At 38.7% G+C, this 21,954-nt stretch overlaps 1 protein-coding gene across 3 annotated transcripts; it reads left to right on the top strand.

Moving 5' to 3' along the window:
- Window positions 1–21,616, top strand: Cd53 (CD53 molecule). 3 transcript variants are annotated; one of them, XM_047528910.1, is made up of 9 exons: window positions 33–107; window positions 14,087–14,231; window positions 14,341–14,420; window positions 15,307–15,495; window positions 16,429–16,503; window positions 17,048–17,143; window positions 18,657–18,737; window positions 19,800–19,883; window positions 20,738–21,616. In XM_047528910.1, the coding sequence occupies exons 3-9, from the start codon at window positions 14,358–14,360 to the stop codon at window positions 20,807–20,809; spliced, it is 660 nt and encodes a 219-aa protein (XP_047384866.1). In that variant the 5' UTR covers window positions 33–107; window positions 14,087–14,231; window positions 14,341–14,357; the 3' UTR covers window positions 20,810–21,616. The 3 variants fall into 3 exon arrangements, with proteins under 3 accessions (XP_047384859.1, XP_047384866.1, XP_047384874.1); XM_047528903.1 differs by lacking the exon at window positions 14,087–14,231 and having other exon boundaries at window positions 1–107; XM_047528918.1 differs by lacking the exons at window positions 33–107; window positions 14,087–14,231; window positions 14,341–14,420 and having other exon boundaries at window positions 15,367–15,495; window positions 16,323–16,503.
- Window positions 21,617–21,954: the final 338 nt, after the last annotated feature.

Raw genomic sequence — 21,954 nt, 5'->3', positions numbered from 1 at the left:
CTTTTACACAAATAACGCCAGACATCTGTGTTACCAGCCTTGTTGTGGCCACCTCCGAGAGAATCACCACATTCTGTATAAAGGACTGAGGCAGGGAGCCTGCAAAGGTAAGACTGATGATTTTTAACCCAGTTTGAGAGCAAAACTCTGAACCATTTTATGAGGGGTAGGATGTCTCCTTAGGAGTCTCCACATACCTCTCTAGTAACTTTAAAATCTCTGGTTTCACAAATATTTAGTACTGAAAGAAAAAAAATCAGTATTATACTAGCAGCAACCTCCAAGGCAATCGGGTTGAAAATACTTCAGCTTAACTGGGTTCCCATTATCTGCTATCTCTTTGAGCCTGGGTCCTAAGATTAAATTACTACAGAACTTGAATTACTTATTCTGTGTGGTAATTTCTGATGCCTGGATCTTTCTGTATGAGAGGAAGTTAGGGTTCCAACTGTGTTGGTCTTTGAAAATTGTTTTTGTTATATTAAATGAGAGAATTTATAGTCAGAGCCATTCAGAAAGTCAGCTGGGAGATGTGGATCTTCCCCACTTGAGAAGTTTTCAGAGTTAGTGACTCCCACTGCGATTTCACTAAGTAGAAGCATATCTAAAAATTGTGACACAGAAAGTGCTCAGTGACTATACGGTAGGAGGTGAAGGCCACTTTGTTGGCATTCAAAGAGCAGGAAGAATATAGTGATCCTCAGGGCTCCCCCAAATTAACTTCTCCTTAGTGTATAAAACATGAATATTAATAAATATAATACAAAATACACTTATGAAAGGCAAACCACAAAACTTGATATTCACGAGCCATGAGGTTGCAAAGAATCAGCAAAGTGATAGCCTAGTTTTGGTCCTGACTTTCTGTGACTACCATGGTAGCTGCTGGTCATCACAGAAAAATATATATCAGATCTTTCTTCTTCCAAGATCTGTGAGACTCTCATTTGATTATGCCCTGGGGGAGAGAGAGTGACCACATCCGCCTACCTAAGAATGAGGAGCTGGGATGGGGCAGAGGGTTCTCAATTTCCAAAGTACTTCAGGAGCTACCAAGCCTCGAATTTAAAAATAAACACAAAACTTTCAAATTAATTCACTTAATAATCAGGGGTTAGGCATCTCCACACTGTACTTCAGAAAGTATCAGTGGAGTGGAGGAGGGGGCATGGTAGGAGGGGCATATTATATTTTTGTCCAGCAACAGCCCTGTCCTTAGGGAGTTTCCCTGAGAGATAGAACATACACTATGGAAGAAGTTGAGCCAAAGAAGTCTTAGCTTCTGGATGAACCAAGTTTTGCTTTCTCACTCTTGAGCAGAATCTGTACTGTTTTGAAACTGCGGTTGAAAGGGAGCAGAGGCTGAACTGAAACATGACTTCCTGTGGTGTTTCCTGTGTGGGCCAGTTAAGGGTACTTAGCTTCTAAATGGAAGGACTGGGTACCTTTACACCCACAGAAAACGTTTCAAAGGTCATCCAATCACTGATACCATTACTACCACCTGAGTGACCTCGTCTTTGTCCATCGACAAGAGGCACAAACTAGAAAGGAAAAACTCATTTGGTTTCTTGTGCCCTCTGGTCAACTCCCAACTACTCAGAGGCCTCAGACTTCTCTTCTTCCCTATTGCCTCCCATCCTGCAATGTACCAGTGGCCAGGCATTGTGCTCATTGCTGGATACAAAAGGATAATTCATGTGGTGCAGTTTCAAAGAGGACAGACACAGCAATACACAAAAACAACACAATGTACTCTTTTCTAGAAGGGATGAAGAATGCACACAAAATGTAGGAGGAGCTTAGGAGTATGCCAAAGACTCCCTGAGAGAGGAAGTGATTGCTTAGGTTCACTTTTAAAGAAGTACGGGTCTGCTATGTAGACTGGAGAAAATGGCATTGCAGACCGAAGGCACTGTATCTGTAAAGTCAAAGAAATTTGATCCCCACACATTTTAGGAATGAACTTAAGCAAGAGAGACAGCAGTCTAATAAGTCACAGAACCACAGGAAATGTGAAGCCCCTTCTCCTACTTGGCCTTGAGAGTGGATTGCAAGATCACTGAGCACTGGTCCTGGGTCAGTCCTGGGTCAACCAATGCTTGAGACATGCTAGTATCTATGGGATGTGGCTTTACATGAATGTGAAGAGGCAAGTTTCTTCCTCTTCAACCTAGATTTTGTCCTATATCAGAAGGAAGGGTGGAGCTTTTGTGAGGTTATAGTCATTCTCTTTCCCTCAGCTTTTGTTCCAGAAACTGTGTTGATTTAATTAGTGATTTGATGTGTGTTCCTAGATTAGTCAATCCACAGCACTTTATACCCAGAAAGCAACCACTTTGTGTAGATGACCCTGGGCCCTATGGACTGGGCATCTGCCTTTGGGAAATTCCCAGGACCAGCTGCCACTATAGGTACAGACCCAGAGAAACCAGGCAACTGAGCTGAGCTGGCCTCCAGGGTAGCTGCTGGGGCAGAGGAGGGGAGGATTGCAACTGGAGGTTTGGCTATCAGTTTGGGAAGGTTGTCCAGAAGTAGGTTTCTGGAAAGAGTAAGATGATGCATTTTCAAAGTCAGTGGGTGAGTGATTATAGAGGAGGCTGTGAATCTGTATGTTGGGATATAGAGGCGGGTCCTCTCTGCTCATCCATTTCATGGGCACATCGTAGAGTGCCTACCCAAGTTCTAATGCCAGTATGTGATAACTACAGCCAAGAATTGTTGTAAAAGAAAAGATGGAATATTTCTACAATCATTTTAAATGATGACTACATTCCAAGTGATAGAATGTGCTTGCAAGGAATTTAGAGATTATTTAGTTTCAAAAACCTAACTTTTAGTAAGAACGCAATAAATGTTAGCTTTTGTATTATTATGACCTACTTATTATTTTCAGTTGAAATTATTTAATTAACTCTTTAAAATGTCTTTCATGTCTCTGTGGAATGTTCTTTCTTCCATACTGTACTAGATTCCCTTTCTTAGAGATTTCTCCCTAAGTAAGCATTATTAGACTGTGCTCTTTGTTTACATAAAGATTTCAGTACATTTTAACACAATCCAACAAACTTAATCTGTATGAAATTAATGTGCTAACAAATAAAGTATTTAATATATATTTAATTTGCCAAAATTTTGTTTGACATTTTGTTTTTCAGAAGAACTAGACTGAGGAATAAGGCTGACAAATGATTTTGATGTCTCATATCTTTTAAAACTTGTCCAAGTAAACTTGAATTCATGACTTATTATTCATTTTACATCAGGAGCGAATAGAGGCATTCAAATCTTTCAATGGTTCATTCTTCTAAAAATAGCTATTATACAGTTGCAGCATTTATATTATTAGGGCTTACAGTGCAATTATTTTTAGATCAATCCTTAGGTAATCTTCTCACTTTCAATCTTTTTTTTTCTTCTTTTAACTTCTATTGTATGTGTGTGTGTGTGTGTGTGTGTGTGTGTGTGTAAGACTAGGGATTGAACCCAAAAGTGCTGTACCACTGAGCCACATCTCCAACCTCTTTTATAAATTTTAGAGACAGGATCTAAGTTGCTGAGGCTGGCCTTGAATTTGAGATCCTCCTGCCTCAACACTTTTTTTTAAAAGAACTTTTATTGGAACAAATGTTCAGACTTAGAGAAAAGTTGTAATAACAATATGTTACCACATTTGCTTTATCTTTCCCTGACTTTCTCATTTGAGAGTAATTGCTAGACGATGTCGCATTTCCTAAGTACTTTAGTATGTATTTCCACAAACAAAAACATTTTGTTACATAACCACTTTACAGTGACTTAAATTAGTATAATAATGCCAATATAATACTATTAACAATCTAGAGAGTTTATTCAGATTTGACCATTTACCCTGTCAATATTCCTTATAGTAAAAGGGACTTCCTGATGGCACATTGCTTTAACAGCCCTGTCTCTTAAGTCTCTTAAACAGTTCCTGAGTCTGTCTTCATATTTCATGACAGTGATATTCCTGAAAAGTTAAAAGCAAGTTACTTGCTGGACTGTCCTTCCGTTTGGGTTTTTCTGATGTTTCCTCTTGATTAGATTTGGGTTCATCAGATTTTGATAGGATTACTACAAAGAGGGCTTTACCTTATCTCACAAGAGTCTTGCTTAAGCTGGGCATAGCTTGCCTGGGGAAATCCTGGATAGGCCTACATAATAGGGACCCTCTAAAGCAAATGTCTATTTATTTTTAGGATAAGAAGGACAGAACCTCTACTGGACTGACTGTGTAGTAGTTCTGTGTAGCTGTTCCTGACACAGGGAGTGGCCTTATTCCAATAGTCACTATCCCAGCTCAACTTCTGGTAACATCTTGCTAAACTCCCAAACAGGAGGAAGTGAGCCTCCAAGATCATCTGGATTTGTCTTTCCTCACTTTTCTCCCCTCCTTTCCTTGGTTATTTCTCTCTTCTTGATTTTTATTTTAACAAAAGGCGAACACATTTTTTTAAAGGCAAACAAAAAATTTTTAAAGGTATTTCCAAGAAATGAAATAAGGAAAGCATTATTAAAGATCTTCTGGACCTGAGATTCATTCCTAAAAATGAGTGCTCGGGACCATCCTTAGGAATAGACAGATAAGCTTGATCTATTTTATTTTATTTTTTGGTACCACATTCCCAGCCCTTTTTAATATTTTATTTAGAGAGAGAGTCTCGCTAAATTACTGAGGCTGGCATTGAACTCATGGCCCTCCTCTGTCAGCCTCCTCAGCTGCTGGGATGACAGGTGTGCGTCACTGCACCCAGCTGAACTTGATCTTGAAGTCATTATTTACTAAACCAGGTACTTAGGTACTGAGCCATCTCATTTACCCCTCAAAACCAAGTATCGGGTAGTGGGTATGGTAATATTCCCATTTTTAAGATGAGGAAGCAGTGTAAGATATGTTAATCAAGTTGTCCAATGCCAGATTTCTGATAAGTGACAGTGCCAGAACTCAAAACTAGATTTGTTGAATTCCAAAGCTATTGTTTTCAAACTGTGACCCATGAAATACTATGTCCTTTGACCTCTTAATAAGTAATCTTCACCAATGAATCACGATGATGCTCACGTTACATCTTCCCCAGACCAGGAAGCAACATCAGGTCAGCAGTTATCTACAGAGGGAGCAACTGACTCTTTCCTACCCCAGCTGCAGAGCGGTGACTCCTCCAAACCTCAGTGATTTACTGAAGCTTACCCTAGACCAAGAGGTGGGCACTGATCCTCATGTGTTTGTGGAGCATGGCCTCCAGCCCTGTTCACCTTACCTGGGTGAATGGCGACTCCAGAGATCCCATCCAGCCTTCAAACTGCACCACAGGGCTCTGCCCAAATCAGATTTCAAACAGTACTGTCCAGCCAAGACAATCTGCAGTTCTGCCCAAGATGATAACAGCACATAGCCAGCAGTTGGTGCTCTGAGAGCAATGAAGTTATGTGGGCCTGAGGCACAGGATCCTAGGGTACTGGGGATGATGTGGCTTCAACAGGATTCTGGTCCAATCTCTGATGAGGAAGTTATTTGCCTGTCTAAATCAGTTTATCAGCAGAATTAAAAATCAATCTCAAGGTTCCTGACCCTATGATATGTTCTTTCTACTCCATGACAGCGGAATCCAGCCCATGATCTTACCAGACTATAGAGCACAGGCAGCAATACCATTCAACCTTAGAGCAAAGAAAGGGGCCCAGACCAGTGAGACAGCTCCAGACCAAAGTCTGCCTGTCCCGGGTTGCTACCTGCTGGCCTGTTCAGAATCCAAGGCCAGATTAAATGCTTAAAGTCTGTCACCACCAAAAGATACATGCAAAGGCTGGAGGAGATGTCAGTCTATTTAAGTGAGCAGGCATCTGCATAAGGACACAGGATTATGAATACTGATCTTCAGTATGAGACTAAGTTTACAGTTAAACAAGTATGCTTTTCTCTTGGAGACCCACAACAAACATTAACATAGAAGAAGTTTCTCAGAGTGAAAATTCCATTTTTATGTTTTGCTTTTATTTAATCTTGTTTATTTCCCAAATTATTTGACCATAGATTCTTTTCACTCCCTATTGCTTTGTTTTTGAATGAAAGACACATATTAATAGCATGTAAACATAACGGTCCATGTAAACACAAAGCTGTCTACTATAGCTCCAGATTGGCCCCTGAAATTGGATTCAATGACTGGAGCGCAAGACCTGCCAGAGGTTATTGAATTTTCTGTCCATCCACAGCTTCTTCTAAACTTGATTAAGTTTAGAACTAGATTAGCTGGTGGTGCAAGTACACGTCAAAGAAAAGAGGAGAATAAAACTAGAAATCCACAGGACAGTTTACCATCCTTAGGTCTTTACTTGGAGGAAACTGAAGGATGAAGTTCATCACGGGCCTGCTTGTTGGGTCCTGGGAAGTGGCTACGGCAAAGTGCAACTTGGTTGGGGAGGTTTCCTGGAAACTGACGTCAGGGACTTTTTGCACGGAGCCATGAGTCATAGGGTTAGGAGTGGTAGATTTTTAACTGTGGGTTGGTGTCAGTTCCTCTGGAAAATGGTTGAAAGGGGTGGGAGGCTCAATAACTGACTGGTAACAGTGAAGAAAGGGCAGGGCAAATAAAGTAGCATTCCCTCTGGGTTTATATGAAACTGGGGCCATTGCTGCTTGTGATAAAAGTAGTGACCATTTTATCAAGTTGGCAGATCCCTCCTTCCATTTCTATGAGTCTGAGTAAGTGAAAAATCAGAAAGGGAGGAAGAAGAAGTTCTTCTTTCTGTGAAGGAGAGAATCTGTGGGGATACCCCAGTTTTATTGGCACCCTGCTAGTTGGTGCTCTGTGAGCAATGAAGTTATATGGGCCTGAGGCACAGGATCCTAGGGTACTGGGGATGATGTGGCTTCAACAGGATTCTGGTCCAAACTCTGATAAGGAAGTTATTTGCCTGTCTAAATCAGTTTATCAGCAGAATTAAAATATCAATCTCAAGATTCCTGACCCTATGATATATTCTTTCTACTCCATGAGATTATTTAGAAAATGAACCAAGGTCATTTTATTTTTTCATTGAACAGTCTTATTACTTAGCATAAATAGCTACTATACTGAGTTTCAGGAATTTAATGATGAATAGTTACTCCTATCCTCAAGGAGCTCTTGGTCTAGTGAAGGAAGAGATACTTGTGGTTGATACAAAGTGGTTGCACAGGTGCTACCAGCATTCCTTGGAGGGAGTGAGGGCTGGATGTGAAGAATTAGACACAATCAAAGAGGTCTCCATGGAAAAGTGATGCAACTGAGTCATCAGGATGATTACTAACTAGATGAAGAGTTCAGAGGGAGAGAAAAGTGTGAAATTCAGCAGAGAACAAACAACACCAGCAAAAAAAGAAGGAGACATTGGATCAAATATTCAAGGTTTATTGCTAAGTTTTGAAGATGGAAAAGACAGGTAGTATGCCCATGAGTTTAAGCCATGAACAGGAGCAAATTAGGAGGGTCTTTTTGACATGTATACCTGCACAATTTCACCACATCAGTCAAGACAAACAGCATAGTCCTAATTCTCAAAAGAGTCCTCATGGCCTTTTGTAATTCCTTTTGCCCACCCACCCTTCCCTCCCTCCCCTTTACTCACTTCCTACCCACCCCCTCATGTCTCTAGGCAATCCTTGATCTGCTTTCAGTTGCTATTGACTAGTTTTTATTTTTAAAAATGTTATGTAACTGGAATCACACAGTATGTACTTTCTTGTCTAGCTTTTTTCACTCACCAAGATTGAGAGTCACCTATTCTGTATTGTGTTTATTGATAGTTCATTCTATTTTATTGCTGAGTAGTAGCATTCCATTGTATAGTAATACCACAGTTCAACCATCTGTTGATGGATATTGGGTTGCTTCTAGTTTTTGACTATTACAAATGATGGTGCTATGAACATTCCTGTACAAATTCTTGTGTGAACATATGCTCACATCTCTCTTAGGCAAAGACATAGGAGTAGAAAGAAAGGCTGGATCATATAACTATGTATGTTTAACTTTTTACAAAACTAGCAAACTGTTTTTCAACATGGATATACCATTGTACATCCCCACCAATACTGTGGAGTTCCAGTTCCACCATATCCTCTCTGACTCTTGGTTTGTTTTTAAAGACATTTTGGCCATTCTAGGAGGTGTGTAGTGGCCTCTCACTGTGGTTTTAATTTGCATTTACCTAATGACTAGTGAAGTAGAGAATTTATTTGTTTGCTTATCTGCCATTCATATGTCTTCTTCGGTGAAGTGTCTGTTCAGATCTTGTGTTTTGGGACTAATGACACGTTAACTAACTCAGGCTGACTCCTTACTCCCTGGCAAGTGAGCAAGATCAAGGCCTCAAAGGCGGTTTCAAAGGTTAATGACGATAAATCGGACCACCGTCAGGGATTGGTTAAGAACAGTTCTGCGAACGTGATCAGCTGGTGCTTGCCATATAGTCCTATGGGACTCTCACCTGCATGAAGCCCCCCATGTCTTGCTGACCTTTAAGCTGATTGGTTCCTGCCTAGCCTCCACCCTACATAAAAGCTGTGTGACTTCCTCAATAAATGAGTTCCTGCTGTGACTGGTCTCCCTGATGCGCCTCTGATTGTCCTCCGCCAGGAGGGCTGCATGTGGGCGGTCAGTTGGCTCTACCTTTCCAAGTCTGACCTTGTTGGGGAGTGTCCCCTTCCCTTGTCGCTGGTCGAGAAGAGCAAGGGGGCTTAAGACCCCGACACTTGTGCCCATTTTTAAATTGGGTTGTTTATTTTCTTACTGTTGAGTTTTGAATTTTGAGAATTCTCTATCCAAGATACAAGATTTATTTTTCTTGAGAATGGGTTCTTACTCTGTTGCCCAAACTGACCTTGAACTCCTGGGCTCAAGCCCTTCTCCTCCCTTAACTTCCCAAGTAACTGACACTACTGTTGTGTGTCAGTATGCTTGGCCTGAGTACAAACTTTTTATCTCATGTGTGATTTGGAAATGTTTTCTCACCTTCATGACTTGTCTTTCCATTCTCCAAACAGTATCTTTTAAAGAGATTGCAAATGTAGTTTTGTTTTGAAAAACTTCAATTTTTCATTTCTTTTATAGATTGTGCTTTTTGTGTCTTATCTGAGAGCTTTTTGATTAACCAAGGTTAAAAATATCTTCATTTTTGTCTGAAATTTTGTAGTTTTAGGTTTTATTTTCAGATCTATGATTCATTTTCAGATACTTTTTGATCTTTACTTTATGACCAAATTCTTTTATTTATTTATTTATTTATTTATTTTTGTATATTGATATCCAATAGCTTCTGCATTATTTGTTGAGAAGAGTATCTTTTATTTTCAAATGTACTGACTTTACATCTTTGTCAAAACTCAGTTTTCATGTCTGGGCTCTCTATTCTGTTCATTGATTATGTTTATCTTGACATTTATACTATGTTGTTTTTAATGTTATAGCTTTATAGAAAGCAATAAAATTAAGTAGTAATTGACCTCTAACTCTTCTTTATCAAATTGATTTTTACTAGTCTAAGTTATTTGAATTCCCAAATGTATTTTACTTATTTTTTTATAATTTTCATTATGTGGGATTGAAACCCCTGGGCATTTTACCACTGAACTACATCCATAGTCCTTTTAATTTTAAGACAGGATCTTGCTAAGTTACTGACTGTTTTAGTCAGTTTGTTTTTTGTTGCTGTGACTAAAAAGACCCAACTTGAACAACTGAAGAGGAGGAAAAGTTTATTTAAGGGCTCATGGTTTTGGAGGTCTGAGTCCAAAGAAGGCCGGCTCCATTTCTTCGGGCTCAAGGTGAGGCTGAACATCATAATGGAAGAGTGTGGCAGTGGGAAGCAGCTCACATCATGATCAGGAAAGAGTGACTACATGCTCCAGATACAAAATGTATACCCCATAGCCATGGTCCCAATGAGCCACTTCCTCTGGTCACACTTCTACCTGCCTCCAGTTACCACTCAATCATATCGGGGATTAATACACTGATGAGGTTAAAGCTATAGTCCAATCATTTCTCCTCCAAATCTTTTTACATTGTCTCACATGTGAGCTTTTGGGGGATATCTCACATTCAAACTAGAACACTGAGGATCTCACTAAGTTGCTGGGTCTTGAACTTGCAGTCCTCATGCCTCCGTCTTCAGAGTGACTGGGATTAGTGTTGTGCACCACTGTGCCCAACTGCACATTAATTTCTTAGTAGATATCAGACAGCAGTTGATCTGTTTCTTCCTTTCTCCCACCCTCTTTTCTTTCCTTCTTTTCTTTTTTCTCTTTTGTGGCATGGGGATTAAACCCAGGGATATTTCACCACTGACCTATATCCCCATCCCTTTCCTAATTTCTATTTTGAGACAAGTTCTCACCAAATTGTCCAAGCTGGCCTTGAACTTGCAGTCCTCCTGCCTCAGCCTCTGCACCAAGCCAGTAAGTTTTAAAGATATTTAAATGATGAGAAAAATATATTTATCCATGTTGTTATGATTTCTAGTGCTGTTTATTCCTTTATGTAGCTCTGTACTTCCACATGGTCTAATTTTTCTTCCTCCTGGACAGTTTCCTTTAATATTTCTTGCAGTCTGGATCTAATGATGAGATTTTTTTTTTTAGCTTTTATATATGTTACAATCTTTGCTTTTTCTTTATTTTTGAAATATATTTTTATTGGGTATATAATCTCAGACAAAAACATATTTGCTTTTAGTATTTTAAATATATTACTCCACCAACTTCTGGATTAAATGTTTTCCAGATCTACTTTCTCAGGCTATTTTAAGATTTTACTTTTATCATGGATTTTGAGCAAATTGATTATAAAGTGTCTTGGTGTTGTTTTCTTTAAGTAATTTGTACTTGGGGTTCATTGGGCTTCTTTGAATTTCATCAAATTCAGGATTTATTTCAGTTATTATCTCTTCAAATATTTTCTCTCCACTCTTTTCTCTTTCCTCCTTTGTGGACTCCAGTTATACATATGACAGTAAAAATAGTTTCTCAACTCATGGATGCTCTGTTCATTTAAAAATATATTTTCTGTTTAATTGGGGATACTTTTATTGTCCTCGAGTTCATAATCTTTTCTTTTGTGATGTCAAATTTTTCATTAATTCAACCCAGTGTATTTTCATCTCACATATTGTACTTTCATCTTTAGAAGTTTGGCTTGAGTCTTTTAAAAATCTTTCCTATGTCTCTATATAATTAAAAAATCTGGTTTAATTACTTTATGTACTAATCTAACATCTGGATCAACTTCAATTGATTAATTGATCTCCATATTATGGGTTCTTACTTTTGGTATGCCTGGTATTTTTAGTAAATGCAGACTTTGTGAATTTTACCTTGTTGGTACTGGATATTTTGGTATTCCTATAAATCTTGTTGCACTCTGTTCCAGGTGCTTAAGTTACCTGGAAAATGTTCGAATCTTTTGGGGTGTCTTGTAAGATTTGTTGGATGGAACTGATACTGTCTTAAGACTGAGGAACATAGTCTCTACTACAGAGGCAAGACCTGTATTATCCAGGGGGCTCTGACTAGATAAATGGGTCCTTCTGAGGAAGAAACAGGATGGAAGAGTGGAAAAGAGCAAATAGAAACAAGAGGCTGGAGTGATGTACAGAAGGGATCAAGGTATGCCGGTGGCTTCTAGAAGCTGACAAAGGATTTTTCCCCTGAACCCTTTGAAAGGAATGTAGTCCTGCCAGTAACTCCATTCAGACTTCCGATTTTCAGAATTGTTAAGAGAACAAATTGGTGTGGTTTAAGCATGAATTTTGTGGTGATTTGTTATGGTAGCTAATACAGGTATCCTCTGCAGATCTCTGATGTTTGTTCTCTGAGCAGCTTTCTCTTCTATTTCACTCTGTCCTGTAAGCCTCGACTGCCCTGGTCAACTCAGGGAATCTTCCAGGATCTCCCTTTCTGACCTATGGAAGGTCAATGCTGTATGCTGGGGCAATCAAACACTCACATCATTTACTTCCCACCTTTGAAGGGCATTGTCCTTCACTGTTTTATGTTCAGTGTATTGCAAGCCATCATTTTATAATCTGTACATTTTTTTCAGGTGAGAGGATAAATCTAGTCCGTGTTAATTTGTTTTGACCAGGGACACACATCTCAAATATGTGATTTTGTATTTTTTGCTTTTTTGAAAATCATAATCTGCAATAAACTTTATTGAGAGGAGTACAAAAGAGTAGAATATCACCTAAGAAGAGAATCATAAACTGTGAAACACAAAAAAAGCTAGAGCTTTTAAAATTACAAAACCAAAAATATGTCCTTTAAATTATTTTCTGACATTTTGAAAATTGAGGCTGTGTCTGGATTCTTCATTATAAAGCACATCTTAATTTAAGTTTAGCCAGATTTCAAGTGTTTGGTAGCCACAGTGCAACTCTAGGGTATAGAGAATCACAATAGTCAACGTTTAGTTGCTCAAGAAGATACACCCATGTGAATGTGTCAACTTGAAATGTTACCTCCATGAAATTTTCTTTTATCAGTCCAACTAAAAGTCTGAATTTTCATGGCATTTGGTGCTTTCTTTGAGATTTAATGTATTTTATTGCTTGATATATCTTGTGCAAAGGGTGACAAAAAGGATCTGCAAGAATCTGGAAATGAGGACTGCTACATGTCACACTATAAGAATTAAATAAATAAAAATATTCTAGATATAAAGAATAAGATTATTTACTCATCAATGTGTTTAGGTCCATCAGATATTTGGTCAGCATGATACTGATAAAGGTATGGGATGTACATAAACCCATCATCCACTCCTGATGATGTAGTGGTTTTTTAGCACTAAATACTACAGGTTCTGTTTATTGTGTATTGGTCATGTCATATGCTAGTCTCTCTGCTAAGCTCATTTAATCTTCGCATCACCTCATGAGGTGTAAGTACCGATCCTATTTTACATAGGAAGAAATTGTGATTAGAAATGCTAATTTGGTTTCCAAATTACACAAAGCTGTTTAGTGGCATATGTGAGAGATGAATTCAAGTTTGATCTGAAAGCTTGTAGAGTAAATCATCATACATATTTTTAAACCTGCTAAGAATATTCATATGCATTTTAAATGAAATAATTTATTTTACTTGATTAAAGTAATGGTATAAAATTAAGAGTAACCCTAAGGTTCAAAGCAAGAAGGAAAAGGGGAAAGAAAAGGACAAATAAAAGAAAAAGTAAAAGGTATGAAAGAGATATGGATATTTGGTGTTTGCAATAGAGACATTTACTCCACTTCTATGCAATAGAAGTAACTTATTTATGGATTATTTACTATCTGGATGACTGTGTGATACTGGGCATCTTGGCAATGCAAAGACAGTACTGTGGATGGTACAGGCAACTCATGCATGGGAAAAGGCATAGTTTTAATGAGGAAAAAACCCAATAACTTGATATTTTGCTTTATGTAAGTCATCTGCACAGTTTTAAAACATGTGTCACTCTACAGAATCTTATTCTCTTTGAGAGAAAATTCAAAATTTTCTATATGACTCTCTAGAATCAAGGACCAGTTTCTGGGTATTAATGTCCTCACTGAGAAAATGATATTCTATTTTTAAAAACATCAAGCTCACATTGATCTCTCTTTTTGCCTCCCCATTGCATATTTGTTGGATTTTTTCACCTCTGCTATAAGAGTGACATCTTCTAGAAGATGGCTACTGTTTAGTCATGGTCACGTCTCCCACAACATCTAGAACAGAAAACACCATAATGTTTCTGCAATAAAAGAATGAATGAGGCATAGGTATGTTCCCTCCCATTTTCATATAGAGAGGTTTACAGACCAAACTTGGAACATATGAATCTCAGGGCATTTGTGGAACGGATTGATTAAGCTTCTGGCATTCTCAGTGGCTTACTGACCAGTCATTTAATCCCCAACCCTGGGAGCTGCCTTCTTAAGTTAGTGCCCAGGTAATATTCACTAATGCCTGTACATGAACTGAAAAACACTGGTCTGATCTATGTCAATGTGACTCATCCTTTTCAAAGAATGGCTCCATTGTTTCCTTCTACAGTGCTTAATTCAATATTAAGAATTGCTTGCTGGATTGGAACAAAAGTGAATATTGAAGATGAGCCAATTGGTACCCCAGTTCAGAAACTAAGAGAGCAGAGAGTATGAGGAAACTTTCCAGAGAACAGCCATAGCTCAAACCCAAGGTGATGCCAGTGATCCTTGAACCCTGAACATTTGTGTTTTTGGGTCCACAGTTCCATCTTGCAAAACCAGGTCACTTACTTCCTTCCATTTTTGTTTTCTCCTTTTTAGGTCAAGATTATCCCAGCATGGGCATGAGTACTTTGAAATTGCTGAAATATGTCTTGTTTTTCTTCAACTTGCTCTTTTGGGTAAGTGTCTCTTTTGAGCATAGCTGAGTTAACCTGCCCCAGCAACCCCTTTTCCCCACTGCTAAACTCTCCCTCTCTCTCCTGTTTAAGGAGTCTACCTCAGTATACCTGTGTCATGTCCAGCACACCCAGCCTAGGAGCAAAGGAGAAATAATTTGCTCTCTTCTTCATATCTTGCCACAATATAAGCCTACAAAATTGAAAATAACCAGTGTAGTTATTAATGGAAATGTCATTTGTCTCTAGGGGCTTTAGGCTCTTGCTGCTCACAGCTGACATCTATAGGTGAAAGAAATAGGCTGCAATTTGGGTATTGAGTAACTCTTTTTTTTTTTTTTTTTTCTTTTAATCCTTTGATGAATAGGCTATTGAAAGAGAAGTCACCTCTTCTGGGGAGAGTTCACTGTACCAAATTTAGTAACTGAATTTCAGATACAGGATGGGTTGACTATAAGGAAGATTCTTATAAGTTTGGCTTCTCTAGCTTTCTACCTAGCAAGATGAACTTCCTCAAGCAGGGCACCTACTCTATATGGTCAGTTTCCAAAGGGAAGACTGTGTATGAGCAATTGAGGAAACAAGGAATAAGATATCTTAAGCATGAAGCCCATCATATATATCATAAAGATAATGTGTGGCTCATAGGGGTGACCTTTCCGTGGTATTTGAAATTCAATAGGAAGAGATACGAGTGGAATTCTGTTATGAGGAACCTGGGATTTCCTTTCTTCAAAGAGTATAAGGAAGTTGGGTAAAAAGATTGTTCCTGAGAGTCTTGATTGAACAAAAGAAAATATGTGATTCTGATCTCAAGAAAGTGAGAATATGCATGAGGAGATACTCCAAAACCACATTTTGACTTAGAATGTGGGATTCTTCCTTTCAGTTCTGTGGCTGCTGCATTTTGGGCTTTGGGATCTACCTCCTGATCCACAACAACCTTGGAGTGCTCTTCCATAAACTCCCCTTCCTCACGCTGGGCAATGTGCTTATCATCGTGGGTACCATTATCATGGTGGTTGCCTTCTTGGGCTGCATGGGCTCTATCAAAGAGAATAAGTGCCTGCTTATGTCGGTGAGTCCTTATATCAGATGGGAGATGATGCCTCAAGTCCCAAATAATATATTTCTTCATAGATCACCATTGACACAGGGAAATTATGGGGTTGTCACCTCAGATCATCCAGGTCTGTTCAGACCAATAGTATTTTGTTTCTGTCTGGGGTCCCAAGGGTAGGTAGGAGAAGGCATTATTACTATCCTCCTTGGCATCCATTTTACATTGTTAATAATGACTCTTGTCATTATAATTTCCCTTCATATCATTTTAATTTTTCCTCATATCTGGTTGAAATAAAGTGCCCTCCATCTGCCTAAGTTCTCATATTGGAACATACTTCAGGACCTGACTTACAGTCACTAACTGATGGAAAAATGATCACTAGACTCTTCTGAGAATGGTGGCCCTCCTCAAATAGTAGAAGATACTTCTTTAACTCTTATCTGCTCAAGATATACCATAGTGAGAGTGAACCAAGTTAAGTGAGGATCTTGGCTGCAACCCTGAGGTCTAATGAGAGAAATGCTACAGTCTTCCAGTTGCTCCCCATCAGGTAACCATCCTGAGGAGCACCTTCAGGCTCAGCCTTTGTATTTAAACATTATGAAAAAAGAGTTCCACATTTCTCTAATGTGAAATAGGCTGATGCTTAAATTGCTTCCTTTATTCAAGAGAAGATGTTGAATATGCATTATGTACATGGTATTCTGATAGGCACAAGGGGTAGGAGTGAACAAAGTTAGAAGACAGTTGATCTGGTCCTCTAGAGTTCATTGTAGGAAAAGAACACATATTCCTCACAAAGCAAGAGAAGGCTTGAATATCTGAGTTGTTGGGCACAGGAATATCCTGCAGGAGTACAGAGACCTGCCTGAATGTTTTTACGGTGGAGAAGGATGGATCAGAAACTGGGTTCAATGTTGTAAGCATGTGCCTGCTTTGCCCCAGTTCTTTGTTCTGCTGCTGATTATTCTCCTTGCTGAGGTGACCTTGGCCATCCTGCTCTTCGTGTACGAACAAAAGGTAAGTTATAAAGAACATGACTCATTGTCTTATTGTTGAAAGTGGGGAGTGTGCCCTGGAGAAGAAGGTGGTACAAAGTAAGTCCTACATAGAGGTAGAAATGAAATGGAGGGTTTGAGGAAAAAGATTAATTGTAATTTGGGATAGAAAAATATCATGAAGGAGATTGTATTTGAGTAGTGCCATGAAGGATGACTGGAAAGAACAAAACAAGTTTTTCTCCCTCTGACTTACCTTCCTCTGTGTATTTTACAGTAGAGAAAGTCTGTCTCAGTGTAGCCCTTGCTTTAATCACCCCTGTTCCTCCTTTGTAAAATCACAGTGCTGGAAGGACAAAAGTTCCAAGTATTCTTTTATCTTTAATGCCATCTTACCAATAGTACTTCTTCCCATATATACATTCCCTCCCATCCGTTCCCTAGTCCTGAGGAGACCACTTGGGAGGGAGGAACAAGTGGATCCACTAGCTATACTAGAAATTACCTATTCCTTGAATTCACCTGCTTTTCACAATATCTCCTTTTCTGGAACGTGCCCTTCCCAGCTGAGTAAGTATGTGGCTGAGGGCCTGACCGAAAGCATCCATCGTTACCATTCAGACAACAGCACCAAGATGGCGTGGGACTTCATCCAGTCATATGTGAGTACAGAAGGAATCCTCCTCAGATCAGCCCAACTTGATTTTTCATCCTTAGTCCTAGCTTTCCTTTCCTGGAAGTTTCAGAATCTAAAGTCCTTAGCCCTGAGGTCCAGAACTATTTATTGCCTGGCTATCACAAACAAGGGAGCACAGAAATTGGTCTGTTTGGTACAAAGTTATCTACAATCTCTTTGATCCTTTACAAACTCAGGATCATTGTTTAATCCCTAAGAGAATGTGAAGAATATGCAAATATACCATATTGGATTAATTTATGTATTCTTCAATATTTTGCTGAAAATAGCAATTGCGTAAACACAAGAAATCTCTGTTGAATTCCCAATGCTTCCAAATTAGACTTGTTATCTAACTTCCCAGTATACCATTCCTCATGTCCACAGCCCACCCACAAATATAAATTAATCTGTATTCCTGCCTTGGTATGTTGGGGGACAGGAAAATTTAGGAAGGGTTATGCAGATATAATTTGTGCCTCAAACATTACTACTGTGACCGCATTCTGGCTCTGTGTAGTGTAGAAGAAATGACATAGGAATTAGAGACCAGAATTGTGTGGCCTTTGGATTTTCACGTAACCTCTCTAGATACCCAATCTTTGCTTTTTTCCAATTTAGTTTTGAACCTTTTTATCATATAATTTTCAGAGATATACAAAAGTAAAGACAATATTAGCAAAGTGAATCTCTGAGTCCATTGTCATCACCATGACATTTTTTTCACTGTCATCTCACCTAATCCCCTGGACTTTTGTGCTAGAACATTTAAAAACAAATACTAGATATCATATCTTTTCATTCATTAAATATAATTAATAAGCAGCTATAATCAAATTATCCTCGTTTTCTCAAAAAATTTTCCAATTAATTTGTTCAAATTGAGGTCTAAAGCAGGTCCATGTGTAACAGCTGGATGATATGTCTAATTTTCTTTGAAAATAATATCATTTTTTGTTCATGCTATCTGCTTATGAAAAGAAATTAGATTATTTGCTCTGTAGAGTTCCTCATTTTCTAGATCTGGCTTGTTTCTTCAAGGTATTTTGGTGGCAGTGAGTCCTTGTTTCTCATAAGACTGTGAATCTAGAAGCTTGATGGGTTATGTCTTATGGAAAGACTATCATAGCTGGTACTTCCTGCTGCATCATGTAAGCAGGTGCATAATGTCCAATTGTCATGCTCTCCGTGTTCTGAAGACTGGCTAGTGGGTCAAGATGTGGTCAGCCTGATCCTCCCATTATAAAGTCCCCTGACCATGTAATTCTTGATCTCTAAAATGCAAATAAATTAAACAAATCCTTTCTGTTTCACAGAGGTCTTATGTGACTAAAATGATATAACAGGGTTGAAAGCACTTTGTTCCAAGGAGCTTATAATAGTAGACAAGTTCTGGACTTTCTGCTATTGAGCCAGATTCAAATGCCCACCTTTTCCTCCACTGTCATCTTCTTCCTATTGGCTTTCTAACTATACCTTTTTTGGGATTTGGTTTTTAGCTGCATTGTTGTGGTGTAAATAGCACAAATGATTGGACCCATGGCATACCAGAATCTTGCCCCCAAGATGAACACGTTAAGGTAATTTTGTTGGCAACTTTTCTGTTATTGGTTTATTTGTTTGAACTTTTAATTACCTTGGGAACTGTAATTATAAATGATCTGAACTTCCCATCTAGAAATGGGGAATTTAGAATAAAGGATAGAGCAAGTGACAACCCCAGGTATTAAGAAAAAAAGAAAAAAAAATGGAACAAGCTCATTAATTAGAGACACTGTGAAGAATCTTGCTGCACTAAACTACATGAATAGGGAGAGTTTGTGTGAAAGTGGCAGAGAGTTGTTGAGATACATCTCGAGCAAAAAGTATATCTCCAGAGGGTTGAAAGTGAAATTTATAGGACAGAGGTAGAAAAACTAGTCCCTCTGTCTTTTTCTCTGCTCCCTCCTTGGAGATGGCAGGACTTAGTCCCTTAGTGTAATGAATCAAAAATGAAGGAGTGATGAGTTGAGAGAAAAAGAGACTGTGGAACTGCTAAAACAACCTTCCCTTAATTTGGGCCTCTAGAATAAGCTCAGAGAAAAAGCCAAAGTCATCTTCTAACGACAATTTCCTAAGATCCTGCCCTCACTCCACATTACTCACTCCTGAGGTTGTTTGGAAATCTACAAAATGTTTTAATCTGTAGAGGAAAAAGTAGGGTACTCACCAACCAGCACTCTGGAGCTTGGTAGTGCTAAGATAGATTTATCAGTTGTTGAAGCAGAAATTAAAATGCAAGCTAATCTTAGAATTACATAGCCTGTATTCCCATTTGTTAATCTTATATCAGCCCTGAGTGTTCAAAAAACCTAAGGACATTACTGCTGACTGGCCTCTCAGGAGCTAGTTCAACTCAGTGGGTAAGGATCTAGGACTTCTAAATTAGGTACCACTGCAATAATAATGCCAACAGAAAAATCTTCATTTTGATATTCTTTACTTTTTGCATGTTCCTTTATTCATGCAAAGAAAATAAAGATATAGTTCCTGACCTGTCTCCTTGATGACATATGGCAAGATACACATTATTTTCCCAAATAATCTTCCTGCTAAAGTTGAATTATAGAGTAGTATTATTTGTACCTGTAATTTTTTTCTAGGGTTGCTATGTAAAAGCACAACAGTGGTTCCACTCCAATTTCTTGTATATCGGAATCATTACCATCTGTGTATGTGTGATTCAGGTAAGAACTTAATCCCAGAATAACTATGAGGATTAAATGAGTTAAGTCACATAAAGTTTTAGAACAGTACTGGGTACACAGTATATGTGCAACAACTACTATCTATTTTAATTAAAATATGAATTTTCCTAGCCAAGAAGCAAATGATGTTATTATAGATTTGACTTAAGGCATATAGAATATGTGGCATAAAACACCAATTTGTCAACTTATTCCTTAGAGATATGAGCAATTCACAGTCAAATTGGTAGCTGCCAAGCAGAACACTAGTTTGTTCCCTCACTCAGCTGGCCTGGGAAAAGACTAATCAATAAAAAAGTACACCTGAAAATTTGGCCTTGTATGCTGAGATAGTTGATGGAAATTATGATCACTTTCCTCTTTGTGTCTGTGTTTAGTTTGACAAATGAAGGGTCAATTGGGGGTAGTTTTTGTTGTTATGTGATCCTTTTCACATTTTTCTACATAACGATTGGGTATTTGACAGATTATTTAAGACATAATAAAGAAACTAGAGAAAAATGATCTTTCTCTGCTTAGAAACCCAAAAGTCATAGGGCACAGGTAGAGATGACTCTGCATTATGTTCAGTAAGCAGAATGTGACTATACCAGTAGCAGGGTATAAAGATGTTCTGATACTTTATGATTTACTAACTTGTCATCATTGTCCCCATTTCCCTGCCCAATTCTAAGGATAGAGGCTAAATTCTCTGAGAGGGAATTGGGAACGGTAGTGGGAAGGGGGGCTGCAGTGTAGTCGGTATGTTATTTTTCTGTGGAGCCAATCCCAGGTGTTGTGGTAGAAATGGCTTCTCTTATGAAGGTCTCACACTTTCCCAACTCTCTTCTCAGGTACTAGGGATGTCGTTTGCATTAACCCTGAACTGCCAGATTGATAAAACCACCCAGGCCCTAGGGCTGTGACCTGCAACTGCCCTAGGCTGGAGAGACTTGTTTCATCTCTGAAGATACAAAACCACTTACAGCATGAAGCCCCAAATGATCACCTTCTGGACTGGCATCTTTGTCCTCCTTTCATCTCTTCCCTGTTTGGGTCCCTGTCTTATACAATCAGAGAAGAGGGTGTAGAGCAGGAGCTTCACATCTCAGACAGCCAGATAACCACCCACCTGCTGATGGCAACAGCCATGTCCCTCAAGGTGGTGATAGATACCAGGGTGATTTTTAGACATGAGGGGCCAAGAAGACCTGCGGCCCTAGTGGCTCAAGATCAAAGGACTGTTTCAGGATTTGAATGTTTGCATCTTCCCATTTTCAAATCACTCTCCTGCCTCTAAATTATGCCAAGTCTGCTCTACAAAGTCACACAAGAGACAGACTGAAGGGAGTTCTGGAGCCAGACTCACTAGATCATTGTCACAATTCTCTGTTTTCTTTTGATCAGGGGCCTTGGTTATAAGAATGACAAAGTACTCTCTTCAAAGGCAAACTTTCATTTAATTTTCTTATTAAAAAGTGCCTTGTTGATTTATTCTAAGCCTTTCCAGAAAAAAAATATTCATTGACTCATATTTTTACTTCAGCTAGTTCCTTAACCTTTGAGTTACGTAGCCATGGAGAATCTCAGCAGTACTAGTATCTTTGGTAGGTTAGTTGATAATCACATTCAGAAGGGTTCCAGTGCTATTTTTCTATCAGATGAGTTTTGTTATTTGTATTTTATTTGTATTATTTTAACTCTTCAATAAATAAAATAGCTTATGGTTTCAACCTCAACTTTCTTATTCCTACACCTCAAACACTTTTTTCATGATTCAATGGCCCTGTCAGCAAGACAAGAATATTAGCTATTATTGCATAAGGAGTTAGTCCAAAATTTAGTGGTCAAGAAAAACAAACGTTTGGCTACAGTTTTCTCAAGTGTCAACTGGAAGGGAATCCACTGTCAAGCTCTTATGAGGCTCTTGGCAAGCCTCAGATCCTTACCACTCGTGCTTTCCACAGGGTCACCTCATGACATGGCATTTACTTTTCTCCACAGTGAAACATCCGAGAGAGAGCATAAGACAGAGCATCTAAAACAGGAACCACAGTCCTGTTATGACCTG

Source organism: Sciurus carolinensis, chromosome 1 (genome assembly GCF_902686445.1).
Source record: "Sciurus carolinensis chromosome 1, mSciCar1.2, whole genome shotgun sequence".
NCBI lineage: Eukaryota > Metazoa > Chordata > Mammalia > Rodentia > Sciuridae > Sciurus > Sciurus carolinensis.
The sequence above is the reverse complement of the archived record's forward strand: the minus strand, read 5'-3'. Positions and strand labels throughout refer to the sequence as shown.